This window comes from Gobius niger, assembly GCF_951799975.1.
Source record: "Gobius niger genome assembly, chromosome: 6".
NCBI classification, from domain to species: Eukaryota; Metazoa; Chordata; class Actinopteri; order Gobiiformes; family Gobiidae; genus Gobius; species Gobius niger.
Window position 1 is genome coordinate 1,184,462 of NC_136857.1, and position 18,434 is coordinate 1,202,895.

The window sequence follows — 18,434 nt, forward strand, 5'->3', positions numbered from 1 at the left end:
GATAAAGGTGTAATGGACGAGGAAGGAAGATTATACCAGTTAACATGAGAAAAATGACCCTTTTTTGCTTGTTCCATTGGCAATCTTATTTATTTTGTTTTATTTCTTATTTTTGATGACTCCAACCTTCTCCAATTCAAGACCCATTAACCCATCCCATGTTATTTGACTTGTTCACTAGTTTGATTTGTGAATATTCTGGTATTGTTACTCTCTGAGATGGGGGCCGCCAGTGTTCATGTATGTTCAGTGTTTCCCTCTGAACTCTGCAAAATCCACCTGATGATCATTTATTGGATTCTGTTATATTGCAGGTTTGTCTGCATGTTTAAAGCCCTATACCTTCTTTTTTTCGTCTACAAACAATAAAAGTGTGAATGGTTAGCTGTGGTCCAAACATCATCTCAGCGCGTTTCTAAAATCCCAATTATCATGAGCATCTCTCACAGCTCACAGGCGCATTGAGTTGCCTTGTGTTGGAAATGCGCGGCATAAATAAACATGCACTGCCTTAAAGGGAGCAATACTTTCCTGGTAATGTAAACCACATCAACCAGCTGGCTCGTTCATGAACACACTCTAGAACAGGGGTGCCCAAAGTGGGGCCCGCGGGCCAAATTTGGCCCGCCGAAACAATTCTGTTGGCCCGCCAGAGAGTGACCTACTTTTGCGCTGCGTGTGGTTAATACTAACTCTCTTCCATTCATTCTCAATGGTAAATATTGATGCAGTACACTTTCTGACCACCGGCGTCAAATTGGGGGCGCTGTTTCTCTCCTTTCACAAAGTTAAGGAAACACTGTTGTGGTGTCTTGGTGTTTATCAATTACAGAGCGTTGTAGCATCAACTCTCACAGTTTTTCAGTTTTTTATTGCAAAGGTTGTTAAAGAGGGGGTATTATGCTTTTTTCAGCCACATAGCACCAGTCTATATCACACTACAATGATGACCAAACCTTCTGTTGGTCTGTAAATGCAGTAAATTAGAATAACTGCCTTGTATAAAATTGCTCTTTCAAAATGGCGGTAGCAAATGACTTGAAATAGGCCTCTGTCTCTTTAAGAACCTCTGACCCTTTCCGACACGCCCCCTCCACACGCTGTCTGTGGCATCACAACAACACTGCGCTCGTTGTCTCAACTGTATTGTAACTACGATCGGTGCATTTTAATTTTTATTGTTGGAAAGGAGCTACTGTTTATCACTTTGTGAACAATGGCCACACAGGATATTATTTGGAGATGAACCTTCCACACCGGACGCTTGGAAGGGGCTCTTGCCTGAAAAATAACTGCTGTTTGGAGGCTTCTCTTTGCATCTGCCATGCCCTATGGATCTCTAACTATACCCCCATGGACGACACCAGGATCTGCAGGAGCCCATACGATTCAAAGACGGACATTATCTGTGCAGGTGGACAATGATTTTTCGAGGTTACCCCGTTAGCTTGTTATAATCGACTACAGCTCATTGTTGATGAAAAGTCTGCAATAAACCACAAATGTGTAAAGCCAGGCTCATTGTGTGATCATCGTAAAGGCTGCTTCGAGTAGTTGCCTGCTTTATTGACGTTATTTGTGCATAATATGCTGCCTGTTTTCAATGAATGTTGTGAAGGTGAAGGTTGTTAGCTTGTCGCGGCTAATAGTGCCTTAGCTCCGGGAGAAACCACTCGGCTACGACTCACTGTAGATGAAATGTGAGCAATAAACTACACAATCAACAAGCCCGGCTCAGTGTGTGATCATCATAAAGGCTGCTTCAAGCAGTTGCCTGTTTTAGTGACGTTTTCAATGCATAATATGCTGCTTGTATTCAGTGAATTTTCCCGTTAGCTATCGCGGCTAGCTTGTTAGCTCCGGGAGAAAACCACTCGGCTACGACTCACTGTAGATGAAATGTGAGCAATAAACTACGAAATCAACAAGCCAGGCTCCGTGTGTGATCATCATAAAGGCTGCTTCAAGCAGTTGCCTGTTTTAGTGACGTTTTCAATGCATAATATGCTGCTTGTATTCAGTGAATTTTCCCGTTAGCTTGTCGCGGCTAGCTTGTTAGCTCCGGGAGAAAGCCACTCGGCTATGACCCATTGTAGATGAAATGTGAGCAATAAACTTCCAAATCAACAAGCCAGGCTCCGTGTGTGATCATTGTTAAACGGTTCTTTATGTGTGTGGTGGTTTTATTGACTTTATTTGTGCATATTTCTCGTTTTCACGTGATGACTCGAGGTTTAGCTTAGCATTAGCTTTCTCCGGAGGCTCTGTGCATCATCAAGGCCCAGCGCAGAACCAGACACTGAAATAAGTGTTCTTGTCACCGGTTTTAATCCTGGGTGTTTCGGTAACAGAAACACTGATGTGTCTTTGTAAAAGTCTGCTGTGGCTCCGGTTCACAACACATGAAGCTAATCCTCCATGATGACTCTGTTTACATCTTAGGGCTAGACACTGCGGGGAGGGGGTTCTGCTGAGGGGCAGTGGTTGGTTACTCGGCTGGTGACGAAAGGTCGGAGGCGTATCCTGGAGGTCGAGGGCGTTTCCTGAAGGAATCAGGCGTTTTATCCCTAAAATGGCCGCCATCAGAGTTTCTACAGATTACTCGAAAATACGTGAATGTGCCAAGGCAACACTTCAGGCATGGTTTTAATGAGGGAATGACTTAATAACATGATGTAAAGCTTGAAAAAGTCGATTTTGCATAATACCCCCCCTTTAACATAAACATCAGTATATGTTAAAAACTGGCTTATAAAAGACTTGATGCTGAACTTACACTTTCAAAATAATCTAATGCGGCATTTTCTTTCAGTTAACAAATGTGGTAAAGCTTCTGTAGGTGCTGTAGATACAGGTCTTGTTTTTTTTTTTTGCACTAAATTGTTACAATGGTTGATTTTTTTTTCTACTAAAACTAGGCTTTTGCCATTTGTTTTAATATAGCATGTTATTTACATGGATAGAAACAAATGCAAATTTAGGCGATCGAAAAAATAAAATAAAGTAACTTTATAATTTGCAGTTATGTGTTTTTCGTGCTTGACATCGCCGTGTTTGGCCCACGACTCAGAGGCACTTTTTCATTTTGGCCCTCGGAGGCAAAAAGTTTGGGCACCCCTGCTCTAGAATCAGATTCGGGGCCGATCTTGTGTTTCTAAACGCAGACTCTGTAGATTAGACTTTGTGACTGTGAGAATTTCCAGCCCCAGACCTGGTGCATGAAGTGGGCTGTGCGTGGGTTGGACGTGGTTGGTTCCTCCAGCCGGGAATAGACAAGGGGAAGGGAGAGGGGGGTGTGCAGACCCGCGCCACAGCGGGACCGGCGGTTTCAATCAATCAATCAAACTTAATTTATAAAGCGCTTTTCATGCCGAAAGGTCTCACAAAGTGGTTTACAGATTACAACACAACCTCCCATATATGTACATTTATATATTAGGATTAAATAAATAGATTAGTCAGTTAAAGGCTAAGCTAAAAAGGTGGGTCTTGAGCTGCTCTTAAAAACATGAACGTTCTCCTCAGCCCTGAGCTCCTCCGACAGGTGGTTCCAGAGTCGAGGGCCGTAATATTGGAAAGACGCCTCACCATGAGTCTTTTTCCATGAGGTTTATTCTCTTTCTCTCGAGACACCAGACACAGACAGTGTGGAGGCAGAGTTAATTTCGTCGACTAAAATATTTAGTCTTAATTTTAGTCAAAGTGATATTATTGACGACGAAAATTGGACTAAAACTAAATTAAAAGTTTCTCCTGAGACTAAAACTGTGACTAAAATGTCCAGATATTTGAGTCGACTAAAATCAGACTAAATAAAAGTGAAAAGGAGAGACTAAAATCATCCAAACTTGTATTGAGCGTCTGAAAGAGCCTCAGATCATGTTTAAAGGATCAGCTCTGAGCTTTGTTCATGTGGAGCAGAAACATGAAGCAGAGGAACAACATTAAATATGATTAGAATCAATATTATCAATGCAAAGTCGACTAAAACTAGACTAAAATCGAATTACATTTTCGTCAAAAGACAAACTAAATTAAAATATGTCGTCAAAATTAACACTGGTGTGGAATAAAGTTTTTCATTTGTTTGACCTGATAGAGCTTATAAAGCCTTTAATGCTTAAAGAGACTAGATGCAAGTTGGTCATTTTTATACTCACTACTGCCACCTCAGGTCTTATTCGTAGCTGCAGCTTCTATATTAAAGGGATGTTTCAGGATGTTTGACATAGGGCCTCATTTCCTCGTTATCCAGAGTGTTGCTGATTTCTGGAGATATTTTCTTTGTAATTCAAGCAGTTCTTATGTTTGAAGAGTTTCGTGGCGCTAGGCTAGTGCAAGGCTAGTGCATTTCTATGGTATCAGCTAGCCTGCATTAAAAACAGTGTGACCCGCTCCACAGAGCACCTGAGGCAAATCACTGATAACACCAGACTAACCATATACATGTCTGTGTCCATAGAGTCATTTAAAACACCTTATATCTGAGCAGCTTCAGCTTCCTGGTTGTATAAGCTACGCAGCGGTGGAGTGATCTGCTAGAAAATAGTCCCTCAAAACGCGATCATTCATGTGTTGCAGGTCAGTTATATTCCAAACATTAGACATGTATATGGTTAGTCTGGTGTTATCAGTGATTTGCCTCGGGTGCTCTGTGGAGCGGGTCACACTGTTGTTTAGGGCGGCAACTAACGAGTATTTTGGTAATCGATTACTCTACCGATTATCTTTACGATTGATCGATTAATCGCCTGGCTGTAAATGGTGTATGACAATTGTATTTTTTCACTTTTTTTAATCACATTAAGCTAAAGTGGCATCATTTGAGGACGTGTTGATGGAGTAAACTTAAAGTGGAGGTTTTTGGAGGCTCTTTCTGCTGATTCTGCTTCATGATTGGATGAGAAACAGACAGACATTTATGACATTTTCAATGTACAAAACACTAACTTGGAAAAACAAAGTAAGTTTCTTGTAATTTTTGCTCTTTAAGTCTGTGTTTGCTAGAAAACGATTAATCGATTAGCAAAATAGTTGACAGCTATTTCAATAATCGATTAGTTGTTTCAGCCCTACTGTTTTTAATGCAGGCTAGCTGATACCATAGAAATGCGCTAGCCTCGCACTAGCCTAGCGCCACGAAACTCTTCAAATATAAGAACTGCATGAATTACAAAAAAAAATATCTCCAGAAATCAGCAACACTCTGGATAACGAGGAAATGAGGCCCTTTGTCAAACATCCTGAAACATCCCTTTAAGCTCGTGGCACTTCAGACCCAGAGTAACACCTTTTTTGAGAGACAGTGCAGGATTTTAGAGGCAGTTGTGGTGAACAGGTCTGAACTCATTCTACACGACGTGGCTGGAACATGTAGGGGGAGGAAAATACTTCATTTTTACATTTTTAAACTCCGTATAGTCCCTTTAAGGAAGAACATGAGGTAGCGCGATGCAAGATGGCCGTCTCGCTGTCCTCAAAGTGCACAAACGTCTCATCCACAAATGTCTGCTTTTAGAATACACTGAAGGACTGAACCAATTTGAAAAAAAGTCGGGTATAGGGCCTTGAACAATACTTGTGCCGGCCCCCGTCTCTAAACAACACTCCCCTCTGACCTGCTCCTCTTTAACCCAGCGATTGTTTTCCGCTTGTATCATGTGATGTATGAAGTTCCTCCTCTACGACACCGCTACCTTTATTGCATAGATGTTAGATACATGGCTGTATTCTATGTTATATTTAGCATACAGTGTTTCGCTTTTAGAAAATAGCTTTGTGTCTTAGCAACAAGTCCTCCCTCCTCCCCCCGGACCCCCTGACAGGTGAGGTAAGATCTGTGGAGGTTTTATAGAAAATCTGCCTGCGCTTTTGGTGGCAGTGCCTTTGCTTGCTTGGGCTTAAAGGTACACGTAGCACTGTTTAAAGTGTGCTTTCTTACTTTTACTTCATTACAAAAACAATGTAAGCTTCTGTTTTATGTCCATTTCATAGGAATCAATGTGAAAGCTATACTTGGTTTGGGCTTCTTCCATCCTTTTTTTTTTCTCCCACTGGGGTGTTTGGGATATATTAGTCATTTGCATTGTATGAGTGCTTTGCTGCGCCTCTTATTGGGAAGTTCTTTGTCTACAGAGGGTCAGGATGGCACTATAAAGAGCAGGAATGATCGAGTGTATCACCGGGAACAGACTTCCGAGCTTCCTGCCTCATTGTTTTGTGGATTGAATCATGTATCCTCCATTTTGGGGGGAAAATTGACTCATGAATGCGTCTCCGTCTCTTTCAGATGTGCCCCCGGATACTATGGAAACCCACAGCTCGGGCAGAGGTGCTCGCCTGACAATTCTATCAATGGTAAAGGAAATGATAAAATGACCTCCATTTCTAACAGGGTGACACACCTTATGGAACAGATAGGGCACATTATGCAAAAAAATCTATTATTTTGAGGTTTAAAGAGGGGGTGTTCTGCTTTTTTCAGTCCCATAGCACCAGTCTATATCACACTACAATGATGACAAACCTTCTGTTGGTCTGTAAATGCAGTAAATTAGAATAACTGCCTTGTATAAAATGAGACGAAAACAATGATGGAAATGTGACAAAAAAGTGACAAAAAATTTGAGGAAAAATTGAGGAAAAAATGACAAAAAATGGATAAAAAATTGACAAAAATGAATAAAAAAATTGACAAAAAATGACAAAAAAATTGAGAAAAAATTGACCAAAAAAATGACAAAAAATGACAAAAAATTTATAGAAAATTGACAAAATTTGACAAAAAATGACAAAAAATGACACAAATGTGACAAAAAAAGGACAAAAAAGTTACAAAAATGAGTTGAATACCCCACAAAAAAATGATGGAAAAAAAATCTGATGACGTGAGGAAAAAGATCCTCTCGGTTCATGCGGGAGTTAAAGAGGGGGTGTTTTGCTTTTTCCAGTCCCATAGCACCAGTCTATATCACACTACAATGATGACAAACCTTCTGTTGGTCTGTAAATGCAGTAAATTAGAATAACTGCCTTGTATAAAATGTTTCTCTCAAAATGGCTGTAGTGAATGTCTTGAAATAGGCCTCTGTCTCTTTAAGAACCTCTGAGCCTTTAGACACGCCCCCTCCACACGCTGTCTGTGGCATCAGTGGGGAGGGGGTTCTGCTGAGGAGCAGTGGTTGGTTACTCGGCTGGTGACCAAAGCTCGGAGGCGTCTCCAGGAGGTGGGGGCGTTCCTAGGAGGACTCAGGCAAACCTATCTCTAAAATGGCCGCCATCAGCCAAAAACTCAACCAAAATGTGACACAAATTTAACAAAAATTCAACAAAAATTCAACAAAAATTCAACAAAAATTCAACAAAAATTCAACAAAAATTCAACAAAAATTCAACAAAAATTCAACAAAAATTCTACAAAAAATCAACAAAAATTCAACAAAAAAGTGACAAAAAAATGACAAAAATTCAACAAAAAAGTGACAAAAATTCAACAAAAAAATGACAAAAATTCAACAAAAAAATGACAAAAATTCAACAAAAAAGTGACAAAAATTCAACAAAAAAATGACAAAAATTCAACAAAAAAATGACAAAAATTCAACAAAAAAGTGACAAAAATTCAACAAAAATTGACAAAAATTCAACAAAAATGTGACAAAAACCTATCCCTAAAATGGCCGCCGTCAGAGTTTTTACAGATGACTCAGAAATACGTGAATGTGCCAAGGCAACACTTCAGCCATGTTTTTAATGAGGGAGTGACAGAATAACATGATGTAAAGCTTGAAAACGTCCATTTTGCATAACACCCCCCCTGTAAACCTTGTTGTGCCCTTGTCAAACATATACCTATAGTGTTTTGCTCAGGCCAGTTACTTAAAAAAGCTCTGATCTCTATTTCCTGGATCAACAGAGAGTCTTGTATATTGTTTTTAGTGTGTTTCATGACTCTTGCTGCCAGCATAGGGCGCACCAACAAAGCCGTTAGACTTAACCCAGGTGTGCACATTCACTCGTGGGGAAAATCTGAAGTCATAGAGTGAGGCGGGGACAAACATTTAAAACAGACCCGACATCAGGCGGTGTCTGATGTTTTGGCAGGTCTCAGAGGGAGCCTCTCGCTGCAACCAGGATCTCTGTCAACCGTCAACACCGCAGAAACAAACCCCGCTAGCCTCAGCTAAACACACACGTCTGCAGCCTGAAACTGTTATAACAAAACGAGCTACGATGGTCTCGGTTTTACAATCCCCATGTGTTGATGTAAGACGTAAAAATCTACAGACAAAAAAAAAAGATTCCAACATAGCTGTGGGTGCTAAAGTGTTCTGTTTTGTGGAGCCCTAGCCATCTATTCCAAGAGTGGGTGTATCTTCTTATCGCCAAGGTGATATTGCAAAATAATGTATATATAATGACTCCAAAAGTATTGAAATTCCTTTAAGGGGAAACTCAATTTTTTCAGTTTTCAGGTTTTGGGCCAAATTGGTCTCTGAACATATAAGCTTTCACCCGGAAACCAATAATACACCGAATCTTCACAATAACATGTTTAAATATTGCGCTGATTCAATGTTCCCCCATAGACTTATATGGGAGAATGCAATTTCAAGGGCCTTTTTCTCAAAACACATGTTTCTGTCATTGTGGCGACACTATGTCCACGTCAGTCGGACCTAAAGACTTCACATTTTCCAGCCTTGGACTGAACAAGATTTGGAAGGTTTTTTTCAGAGGGATTTTTTATTATTTAATCCCTTAAGCCCCATTTATTGAGTTTTGAATGTAAAAAAATAAGGCGAAAATTTAATTTTTACACATTTTTTCCACCAAAAAACAGCTTATTTTAAAACTAAACAAGAAATCCTAAATCCGCTCTGAAAAAGTCTTGGCAACTCATTCATCAATAAAATGAGAAAAAAAGACAAAAAAATTGACAAAAAAAAATGACAAAAAAGTGACAAAAAAGACAAAAAATTGACAAAAAAAATTGACAAAAAAAATGACAAAAAATGACAAAAAATGAAAAATAAAAAAATGACAAAAAAGACAAAAAAAAAAGACAAAAAAATGACAAAAAATGACAAAAAAGACAAAAGTGAGTTTTGAATGTCAAAAAATAAAGCAAAAATTACATTTTTACAACATTTTCCACTAAAAAACAGCTTATTTTAAACTAAACAAGAAATCCTAAATCCGCTCTGAGAAAGTCTCTGTAACTCATTTATCAATAAAATGAAACCATAAGTTTGAGCTCTATCCATTATTCAGATTTCGTCGCCGAAAAGATGGGAAATTTGGGGCATTTCATAAAACACCTTGTTCTTATATGAAAAGATAAAACGACAGAAAACATACCATGCATTTTTTTCTCACATTTATGCCAGTGATCGACAGCAACAGTTTCAAATTGATATCTGTAAATATACGTTTTTTCCCTATTCACCTGCAGTGTCTCGCCTTAATTACTTGCTGTACCATAGCAGTAGTAGAATTTGGTGCTATTCTTCTCTACTCTACCATGAGCTGTATCAGTGATTATGAAGCTCTTATTCAGTGTCTTAAAATTCCCAGGTAACAACTGCTACAACTGTGAGCCAGGCGGGAGTGAAGGCTGCGTCGGGAATACGTGCCGCTGCAAGGTAAATTAAACTATAGGTTTTTATTCTGCTTATTCTACTATCAAACCATTTCAACATGCTCCATATGATCCATGTTTCAGATGAACGTCGAAGGCCCGTCATGCTCCAGCTGCAAACCGGGCACGTTCCACCTGAGCCCCCAGAACAAAGATGGCTGCCTGTCCTGCTTCTGCATGGGCATCACCCAGCAGTGCGACAGCTCCAGCTACTACAGGGACCTGGTGAGACGTTGACCAACACAACCAGCATCATGTTGTTGACGATTGTAGAGCTTCTTCACGTTTTCCATCTCCGTCCATCAGGTGAGCTCGGCGTTCACTCCGGGAAACTTCCAGGATTTCGCTCTGGTGAACCGTCAGCGCACCGCTCGCATCGACACGGGCCTCACTGTGGAGATCTCCACCACCGGGACGCAGCTCTCCTACAGCAACTTCGACTACGTGGGGCAGGAGCCGCACTACTGGCAGCTGCCCGGGGCCTATCAGGGGGACAAGGTACGTGTCGCAGGCAGCGGGTCGTGGAGGCGCTTCATCAGAGGTTCTCACACTTACTGGGACAAATATCATCTTTAACGAGATCAATGACCTGGAATCTGTTTTGAATTTGAGTAGGCTGGAACCTGATTCAAGGTTAGGTTAATTTATTTGTACTCGTGGGTAAATTCGTCTTGCAATTCTGAGAACTAGCCGACACATTAAAACACATTATACAAAGATAAAACATCACATATTTAAATATCCAGATACTAACAGGATGTGCCTTTGGTACAGATACAGTGCCTCTCGTGAGTATTCATATACCTTGAACTTTTGCACATTTTGTCATGTTTACAGCCCTAAACATAAAGATTTGATTTTGATTTTTTTACTGAACGTTCACACACAAGTAACAGACGACTGTGAAGTGAAAGCAAAATGATACATGATTCTGTTATTTTTCAAAAAATAGAAAAGGGAAAAGTGGGGCGTGCATAAGTATCATAAAGCATTTTCTGAGTGCATTAAATTACCTTTATAACATTCCTAATGACTCCAGAATGTTCACACCTTGGCCTAACGGTTAAATAGAGGCACCTGTGTGTAATCTACTCTCAGTATAATTTCAGCTGTTCTTTTAGGCCCTCAGAGCTGTGGTCGGAGTGTATTGGTCACTAAACAACATCATGAAGGTCAAGGAGCACCAGAGAGGTCAGGGATAAAGCTGTGGAGAAGTTTAAAGCAGCCTTAATTTATACAAAGATTTCCCAAGATTTAAACATCTCACGGAGCAACTGTTCAATCCATCATTCAGAAATGGAAAGAGTAAAGCACCACTGCAGACTTCCCAAGACACGGCTGTTCACCTAAACTAACAAACTGAACAAGGAGACACTGGTCAGAAATACAACCAAGTGCCCCATGATAACTCTGGAGGAGCTGTGAAGTCCTGCCGCTGAGCTGGGGGAATCTGGACATGGGACAACTATAAGTCGTATCTACACAAATCTGGCCTTCATGGACGAGTGGAAGAAGAAAGCCATTATTGAAAGGAGGCCATAAGAAATCCTGTTTGAAGTTTGTAGAAGTCATATGGAGGCCACAGCTCCATGTGGAAGAAGGAGCTTTGGTCAGATGAGACAAAAATTTAACTTTTTGGCCCAAATGCAAAACGTTATGTATCCCCAGTGTCAAATATACGGGGGGGAGCATCATGCTGTGGGGCTGCTTTTCCTCAGCGGGGACTGGGGAGATTGTGAGAATAGTTGTGAAGATGGATGGAGCCAAATACAGAGACATTTTGGAGGAAAACCTGCTGGAGTCACAAGAGAACTGAGGCTGGGGCGGAGATTCACCTTCAGCAGGACAATGACCCTAAACACAAAGATAAATCTACAATGGAATGGTTTAAAAACAAACATATTAATGTGTTAGAATGGCCCAGTCAAAGTCCTGACCTAAATCCTATTGAAAATCTGTGGAAAGAATTGAAAACTGCTGTTCACAAACACTCTCCTTCTAATGTGACTGAGCTGGAGTTGTTTTGTAAAGAGGAATGGGCTAAAATGTCAGTCTCTACATGTGCAAATCTTGTAGAGTCAAACCCCAAAAGACTTGTGCTGTTATTACAGCAAAAGGGGGTTCCACAAAGTATTCATTCATGCTGTATGAATACTTATGCAAGCCCCACTTTTCACTTTTCTATTTAAAAAAAAAAAAAACAGAATCATGTATCATTTTGCTTTCACTTCACAGTTGTCTGTTACTTGTGTGTGAACGTTCAGTAAAAAAATCAAAATAAAATCTTTATGTTTAGGGTTGTAAACATGACAAAATGTGCAAAAGTTCAAGGTGTATGAATACTATCGAGAGGCACTGTATAACTAAAGTTTAAGCCACTGGACAGTAACAAAGAATATCTCAGTATGTAAAAACGGTGGCCTATTCCTTTAACGCTATGGGGAAGCCACATTCACTTAGTCCATCGCTATTCCACAGTCTATGGTATAACCTTATAATATAATACGATTGACTAGAACAATCCAAGTCCCGGTTTAACCATTTATTGAGTTTATAAGAGTGAATGTCTAAAAAGTGGCTAAAATAGTCCTAAGCTTGGACAAAACCATGACTAAACCGGTTGTCATGTCTAACACAGCTCCACAGTTTGAGAACCTCTGTGTCCATGCGTTAGATTATTATGTCTTTATGTAATTTTCCCCCCCCCAGCTGGTGAAATGGCACCCTGTTCCAGAACAACAGGGCTATTCTCAACCCTTTTCTTTCCTACAGCGTGTCGTCGTTTCTTTTTTCCATTTATTCTGTTTTTCAATTTCCCCGGCTTCTGTTCTTTCCCTGTCTTCTAGAAGCGCTCTTTCCTTTACCGTGCAAAGCGAGCAGAGCAGGTACAGTAAAGCCAGTCGCTGAATCAGTGGATGGCGTGTTGTTGTTGCCGTGATTCAAACGCCGTACATGATGTTCCTTTTCACTTCACTGTGGATGCGTATCGTGGCTCCCGAGTTTTCCCATTGCATTATTTCTTTCTTAAAAGCATGCCTGTGGTCATTAAGCGTCTCCCCCGGTCTCATCGCTCACGTCTAAACCTAAATGCGTAGCTATTGGGCATGGGCGTGTAAACATTTGGATCGTTAATAGGCCATTACGGACCTTCATCGTACCTCCGCGGAAAAAAAAAAACACGCTGCCGAATGCCGCGGGTTCAGTGGGAAGGAAAGTGATCAAAGTCTGCTCTATCCACAACCACCAGAGTGACTCGAACTCGCCCGACGAGCTGTTAAAGAAGGATGCTCCCGTTTGGGACCTAATGGCCTCGGAGCGCAAAGTCCGGCAGAAATCCAAGCGGGCGGCGCAGGTATTTGCTAAATGGAGTGTTGAGAGTTGGTAACAATGCAGTGAGAGTGATTTAACACACTAAGACCTAAACTTCACCATATGCAAACAGTGCCGTCATGCACAAGCTTAAAGTTAGTATTGCTTTAACCCCTTAACTCCCACCTGAACCGAGCACATTTTCTCCAGTTTGGCTTTACCACAGTCCAAAAGCTTCTGGAAAAAAGGTGTGAAAATAGCAACAAAACTGAGACGAAAACGATGATGGAAATGTGGCAAAAAAGTGAGAAAACATTGACAAAAATGAGATGAAAAATTGATGAAAAAGTGGCAAAAAAAAGTCAGGAAAATGTCAGAAGAAATTGACAAAAAATGGAAGAAAAAATGACAAAAAATGACAAAAAAGTGACAAAAAAAATACAAAAATGTGATAAAAATTTGACCAAAAAATGACAAAAAATGTGACAAAAAAATAAAAAAATGTGATAAAAATTTGACAAAAAATGACAAAAAATGATAAAAAATGAAAAAAAAATTGATACAAAAAAATGACAAAAAAATGACCAAAAAATGACAAAAAATGTGACAAAAAATGACAAAAAATTGATAAAAAATGACAAAAAATTGATAAAAATGTGACCAAAAAATGACAAAAAATGTGATAAAAATTTGACAATAAATGACAAAAAAAATGATAAAAAATGAAAAAAAATTGATCAAAAAAATGAAAAAAAAATGAAAAAAATGTGACAAAATGTGACAAAAAATATACAAAAAATTGATACAAATGTGACCAAAAAATGACAAAAAATGTGATAAAAATTTGACAATAAATGACAAAAAAAATGATAAAAAATGAAAAAAAATTGATCAAAAAAATGAAAAAAAAATGAAAAAAATGTGACAAAATGTGACAAAAAATATACAAAAAATTGATACAAATGTGACCAAAAAATGACAAAAAATGTGACAAAAAATGACAAAAATTTGATTAAAAAATGACCAAAAAATGACAAAAATTTGATAAAAAATTGACGAACAAAATGTCAAAAATGTGACAAAAAATGACCAAAAAAATGACAAAAATTGACAAATAAATTACAAAAATGTGACAAAAAATGAAAAAAAAAAAAAATGAAAAAAAAGCTACAAAAATGAGTTGAGTTTGTATTGATGGCAACATTCTAGTCCCAAATGTTACACAGTGTACCTTTAAACTTGAGTCTAGATTTAGTCGTTTTATCGCTGAAGATTTCATGTTTAAATCTAGTCGAGCACAGACCTGTTCCTTTGGCAGTGAATACAAATGAATTGAAATGATATGTCTCAGATGTTTTTAGTTCCTTTCTTTTCATTTTAATTTTAGTTTTCATGAGTCGGCAAAAATATCTGCACATTTTAGATATGATCAAAGTCTGCTCTATCCACAACCACCAGAGCGACTCGAACTCGCCCGACGAGCTGTTAAAGAAGGATGCTCCTGTTTGGGACCTAATGGCCTCAGAGCGCAAAGTCCGACAGAAATCCAAGCGGGCGGCGCAGGTATTTGCTAAATGGAGTGTTGAGGGTTGGTAACATCTAATGGGGGGAATGCAGTGAGAGTGATTTAACACACTAAGACCTAAACTTCACCATATGCTAGGGCTGTGCAATTAATCGCAATTCGATTACGATTTCGATTACAACAGTAAACGATTACAAAATTAGCATAATCGCAAAAAATCAATTATAATTTTTTTTTTCTAATTTTTTTTTTTCAATTTTTTGTTTTCAATTTTTTTTTCTAATTTTTTTTTTCTAATTTTTAATTTAGGGATTTTTGTCACTTTTTTGATGGATTTTTGTCTTTTTTCTGCTGGATTTTTGTCACTTTTTTGATGGATTTTTGTCATTTTTTTGATGGATTTTTGTCTCTTTTCTGCTGGATTTTTGTCTTTTTTCTGCTGGATTTTTGTCACTTTTTTGATGGATTTTTGTCATTTTTTTGATGGATTTTTGTCATTTTTTTGATGGATTTTTGTCATTTTTTTGATAGATTTTTGTCATTTTTTTGGTGGATTTTTGTCTTTTTTTTGATGGATTTTTGTCATTTTTTTGCTGGATTTTTGTCATTTTTTTGATGGATTTTTGTCATTTTTTTAATGGATTTTTGTCATTTTTTTAATGGATTTTTGTCTTTTTTTGCTGGATTTTTTTCACTTTTGCTGGATTTTTGTCACTTTTTTGATGGATTTTTTTAAAGGCAACAAATAATCGTTTGAATAATCGTGATTTCAATTATGACAAAAATAATCGTGATTATTATTTTTTCAATAATCGAGCAGCCCTACCATATGCAAACACTGATGTTAGTTTATTATAAAAGAGAAGAAGAAATGCTGACTTGTGAATGTTCATCTTGATTTGAGAACTTATGGTGTCGATATAGGGACGCACTTTCCGCTCGTTTTCATGAGTTGATTAATTGGTATATTTTAAGGCTGCTGATGCAATATCTGTATCACAAGAGGCCAAAACATTGACAAAAATGTGATGAAAAATTGATGAAAAAGTGGCAAAAATGTCACAAAAAAATAAATAAAAAAATGCCAAAGAAATACAAAAATGTGATAAAAATTTGACCAAAAAATGACAAAAAATGTGACAAAAAATGACAAAAAATTGATAAAAAATTAAAAAAATCTGACCAAAAAATGACAAAAAATGTGACAAAAAATGACAAAAAATTGATAAGAAATTACAAAAATTTGATAAAAAATGACAAATGTGACAAAATGTGACAAAAAAAAATACAAACATTTGATAAAAAATTGACGAACAAAATGTCAAAAATGTGACAAAAATTTACCCAAAAATTACAAAAATGTGACAAAAAATGAAAAAAAAAAATGAAAAAAAAGCTACAAAAATGAGTTCAGTTTGTATTGATGGCAACATTCTAGTCCCAAATGTTACACAGTGTACCTTTAAACTTGAGTCTAGATTTAGTCGTTTTATCGCTGAAGATTTAATTTCATGTTTAAATCTAGTCGAGCACAGACCTGTTCCTTTGGCAGTAAATACAAATGAATTGAAATGATATGTCTCAGATGTTTTTAGTTCCTATCTTTTAATTTTAATTTTAGTTTTCATGAGTCGGCAAAAATATCTGCACATTTTAGATATAGTTTAAGTCTCACTGACCATTATTGATTGACTTTTTGTCTAATTTTAATCAGCTGAAACACTGGAAGCTTGTTTCTTCCTAATCCAGATGTTTTCCTTGGTGGAGTCGGAGCGTTTAACCCCGGTCTGAACGTGCACGTTTCTAAACCTCCATGTTTTGCTCCAGCCTCAGTCCTGGGACCTGGATGACGAGGTGTGGGCGCTCATGAATAACTTCTCCGGTGGACGAGGCCGCTCGCTCTATCCCTCCTCCTCGTCTAAAACTTCCCCTTTCTCCTCCTCCTCATCGTCGTCGTCGTCGTCCCGAGTCCCCGCCACCTCCGCCTCCTCGTTTCAATGGTCTTTACGAAACCTAAGCCCCCCGTCCTCTCCCTCCGGTGCCCCGTCTTCAGTTAGACCCACTCGAGCCCAGTCCTACTCCCCCGGCCGCCGTGATCAGGTACTTCACTTTAGTCGTCTCTGTGCTCCGTGCATGACACAAGCAAACAGATGCTATAGAAATAAATAACAGCAAGCAAAAAGATAAAAAACACTTTGGATAAACTACATCGCCATCTGAAGCTCATTTATAATCATTTAAGGTGCAAAACATTTAATATCTGGTTTCTGGGTAATATAGACAAAAGTTCTTAAGCTGTTATCTTAATACACTGCGTTCCAAATTATTATGCAAATTGGATTTTTGTGTCAAAAAGGTTAAAAAAAATAATAATAATAATGAAACTCATGGATGGTGTCGTGTCTCGGGGCTCTATGAATCACTGACATTAATCTCAGAGACCTGGGATGATCAGTTTTCAGGTTAAGCCCAGTTAAGGGAAAAACTACTGAAAAAGGATGTTCCACTTTATTAAGCAGATCATCATTTTCAAGCAATAAGGGAAAGAAAAAGGATCTCTCTGCTGATGAAAAGCGTAAAATAGTTGAATGTCTTGGTCTAGGTATGAAAACCTTTGATATTTCATGAAAGATGAAGCGTAATCATCGAACTGATAAGAGATTTGTGGATGATTCAGACACACTCGCGGGTTTGTGCAGATAAAGGCACAATGAGGACGGTTTCTGCCAGACAAACACATCAGATTAAGAGAACAGATGCTACAAAGCAGCAGACAGGTATTTGAAGCTGCTGGTGCCTCTGGAGTCTCTGAACATGAAGGTGTCGGACCCTCCAGAGGCTGCAGTTGTGCATAAACCTTCTCTCCGGCCTCCCCTAAACTGTTCATTGAAGCTGAAGAACAGAAACGGCTGCAGTGGCTCAGAAATACATGAGACTCATTTTCAAACAGTCTTGTTCACTGATGAGGCCGTGTAACCCTGGATGGTCAACTCAATGGAGTAGTGGATGGAGGTGAATGACCACAATGTCCCAACAAGGCTGTGACGTCAGTAAGGAGGGGGCGGAGTCATGTTTTGGGCCAGAGTCATGGGGAGAGAGCTGGTCGGCCCCTTTAGTTCCTTTTAGGCTCCCTGAAGGTGTGAAAATGACCTCTGAAAAATATGTGGAGTTTCTGACTGGCTGCTATGGGCATAAAGGAGAGAAACTCATGATGTGGACCCCCTCCTCCCCTGACTTCAACCCTGTTGAGAACCTTTGGAGCCTCAACAAAAAACACTTCTATGAGGGTGGGAGGCAGTTTTCATCCAAACAGCAGCTCTTAGGCTATTCTAACATCCTGCAAAGAAATCCAAGCAGAAACTGTCCAAAAAGTCACAAGTTTAATGGATTGAAGAATTTTGAAGCTGCTCAAAGAAGGTCCTTTGGTCAAATATAACTTGACCTGTTAATATTTTTTTGATTGAAATAGCTTTTGATTTCAGTAAATATGACCTCCTAATGCTACAAATACAACAAATGACCAGTTTCAGTTAATTACAAGCCTTAAAATGTATTGAAACGATGAGTTGCATAATAACTTGGAACAGTGGATTTTGAGGTTTTTAATATATTTATTTTTGAAAAAAAATACTGTTTTCACTGGGAATTTTTTTCCACCACATTTAATTGATTAAAGATTTGGAAAATTATGCTGACTCTCATTTGAGTTGACAATTTAGAAAATCTTTTGGAACGCAGTGTTTGTTGAGTGTTGGGGATGTTTTGATGTTTCTCACTTCAAAAGGCTTCATCAGCAACTAATGATATTTCAACATCAGGCTGAATATATTTCAATCTAGTAGGTATCTTTATTCAAGCTTCTTTATATCGCAACTAAATCTACTCCTTCAGGATAAGCACCACATTACCCTACATACCATAAATGCTCCTACTCTGGATTCTGTGAAAGAGGAAATGCAT

General features: G+C 38.5%; 1 protein-coding gene across 1 annotated transcript in view; it reads left to right on the plus strand.

Annotated features, from left to right (window-relative positions):
• The window catches only part of hspg2 (heparan sulfate proteoglycan 2), a 418,468-nt gene that overhangs the window by 238,213 nt on the left and 161,821 nt on the right, over positions 1–18,434 (plus strand). The window contains exons 31-36 of the mRNA XM_079558863.1: positions 6,290–6,357; positions 9,577–9,644; positions 9,725–9,865; positions 9,947–10,138; positions 14,408–14,512; positions 16,308–16,574. Of these exons, the coding sequence (XP_079414989.1) occupies positions 6,290–6,357; positions 9,577–9,644; positions 9,725–9,865; positions 9,947–10,138; positions 14,408–14,512; positions 16,308–16,574 (841 nt within the window). The remainder of the gene's footprint in view (positions 1–6,289; positions 6,358–9,576; positions 9,645–9,724; positions 9,866–9,946; positions 10,139–14,407; positions 14,513–16,307; positions 16,575–18,434) is intronic.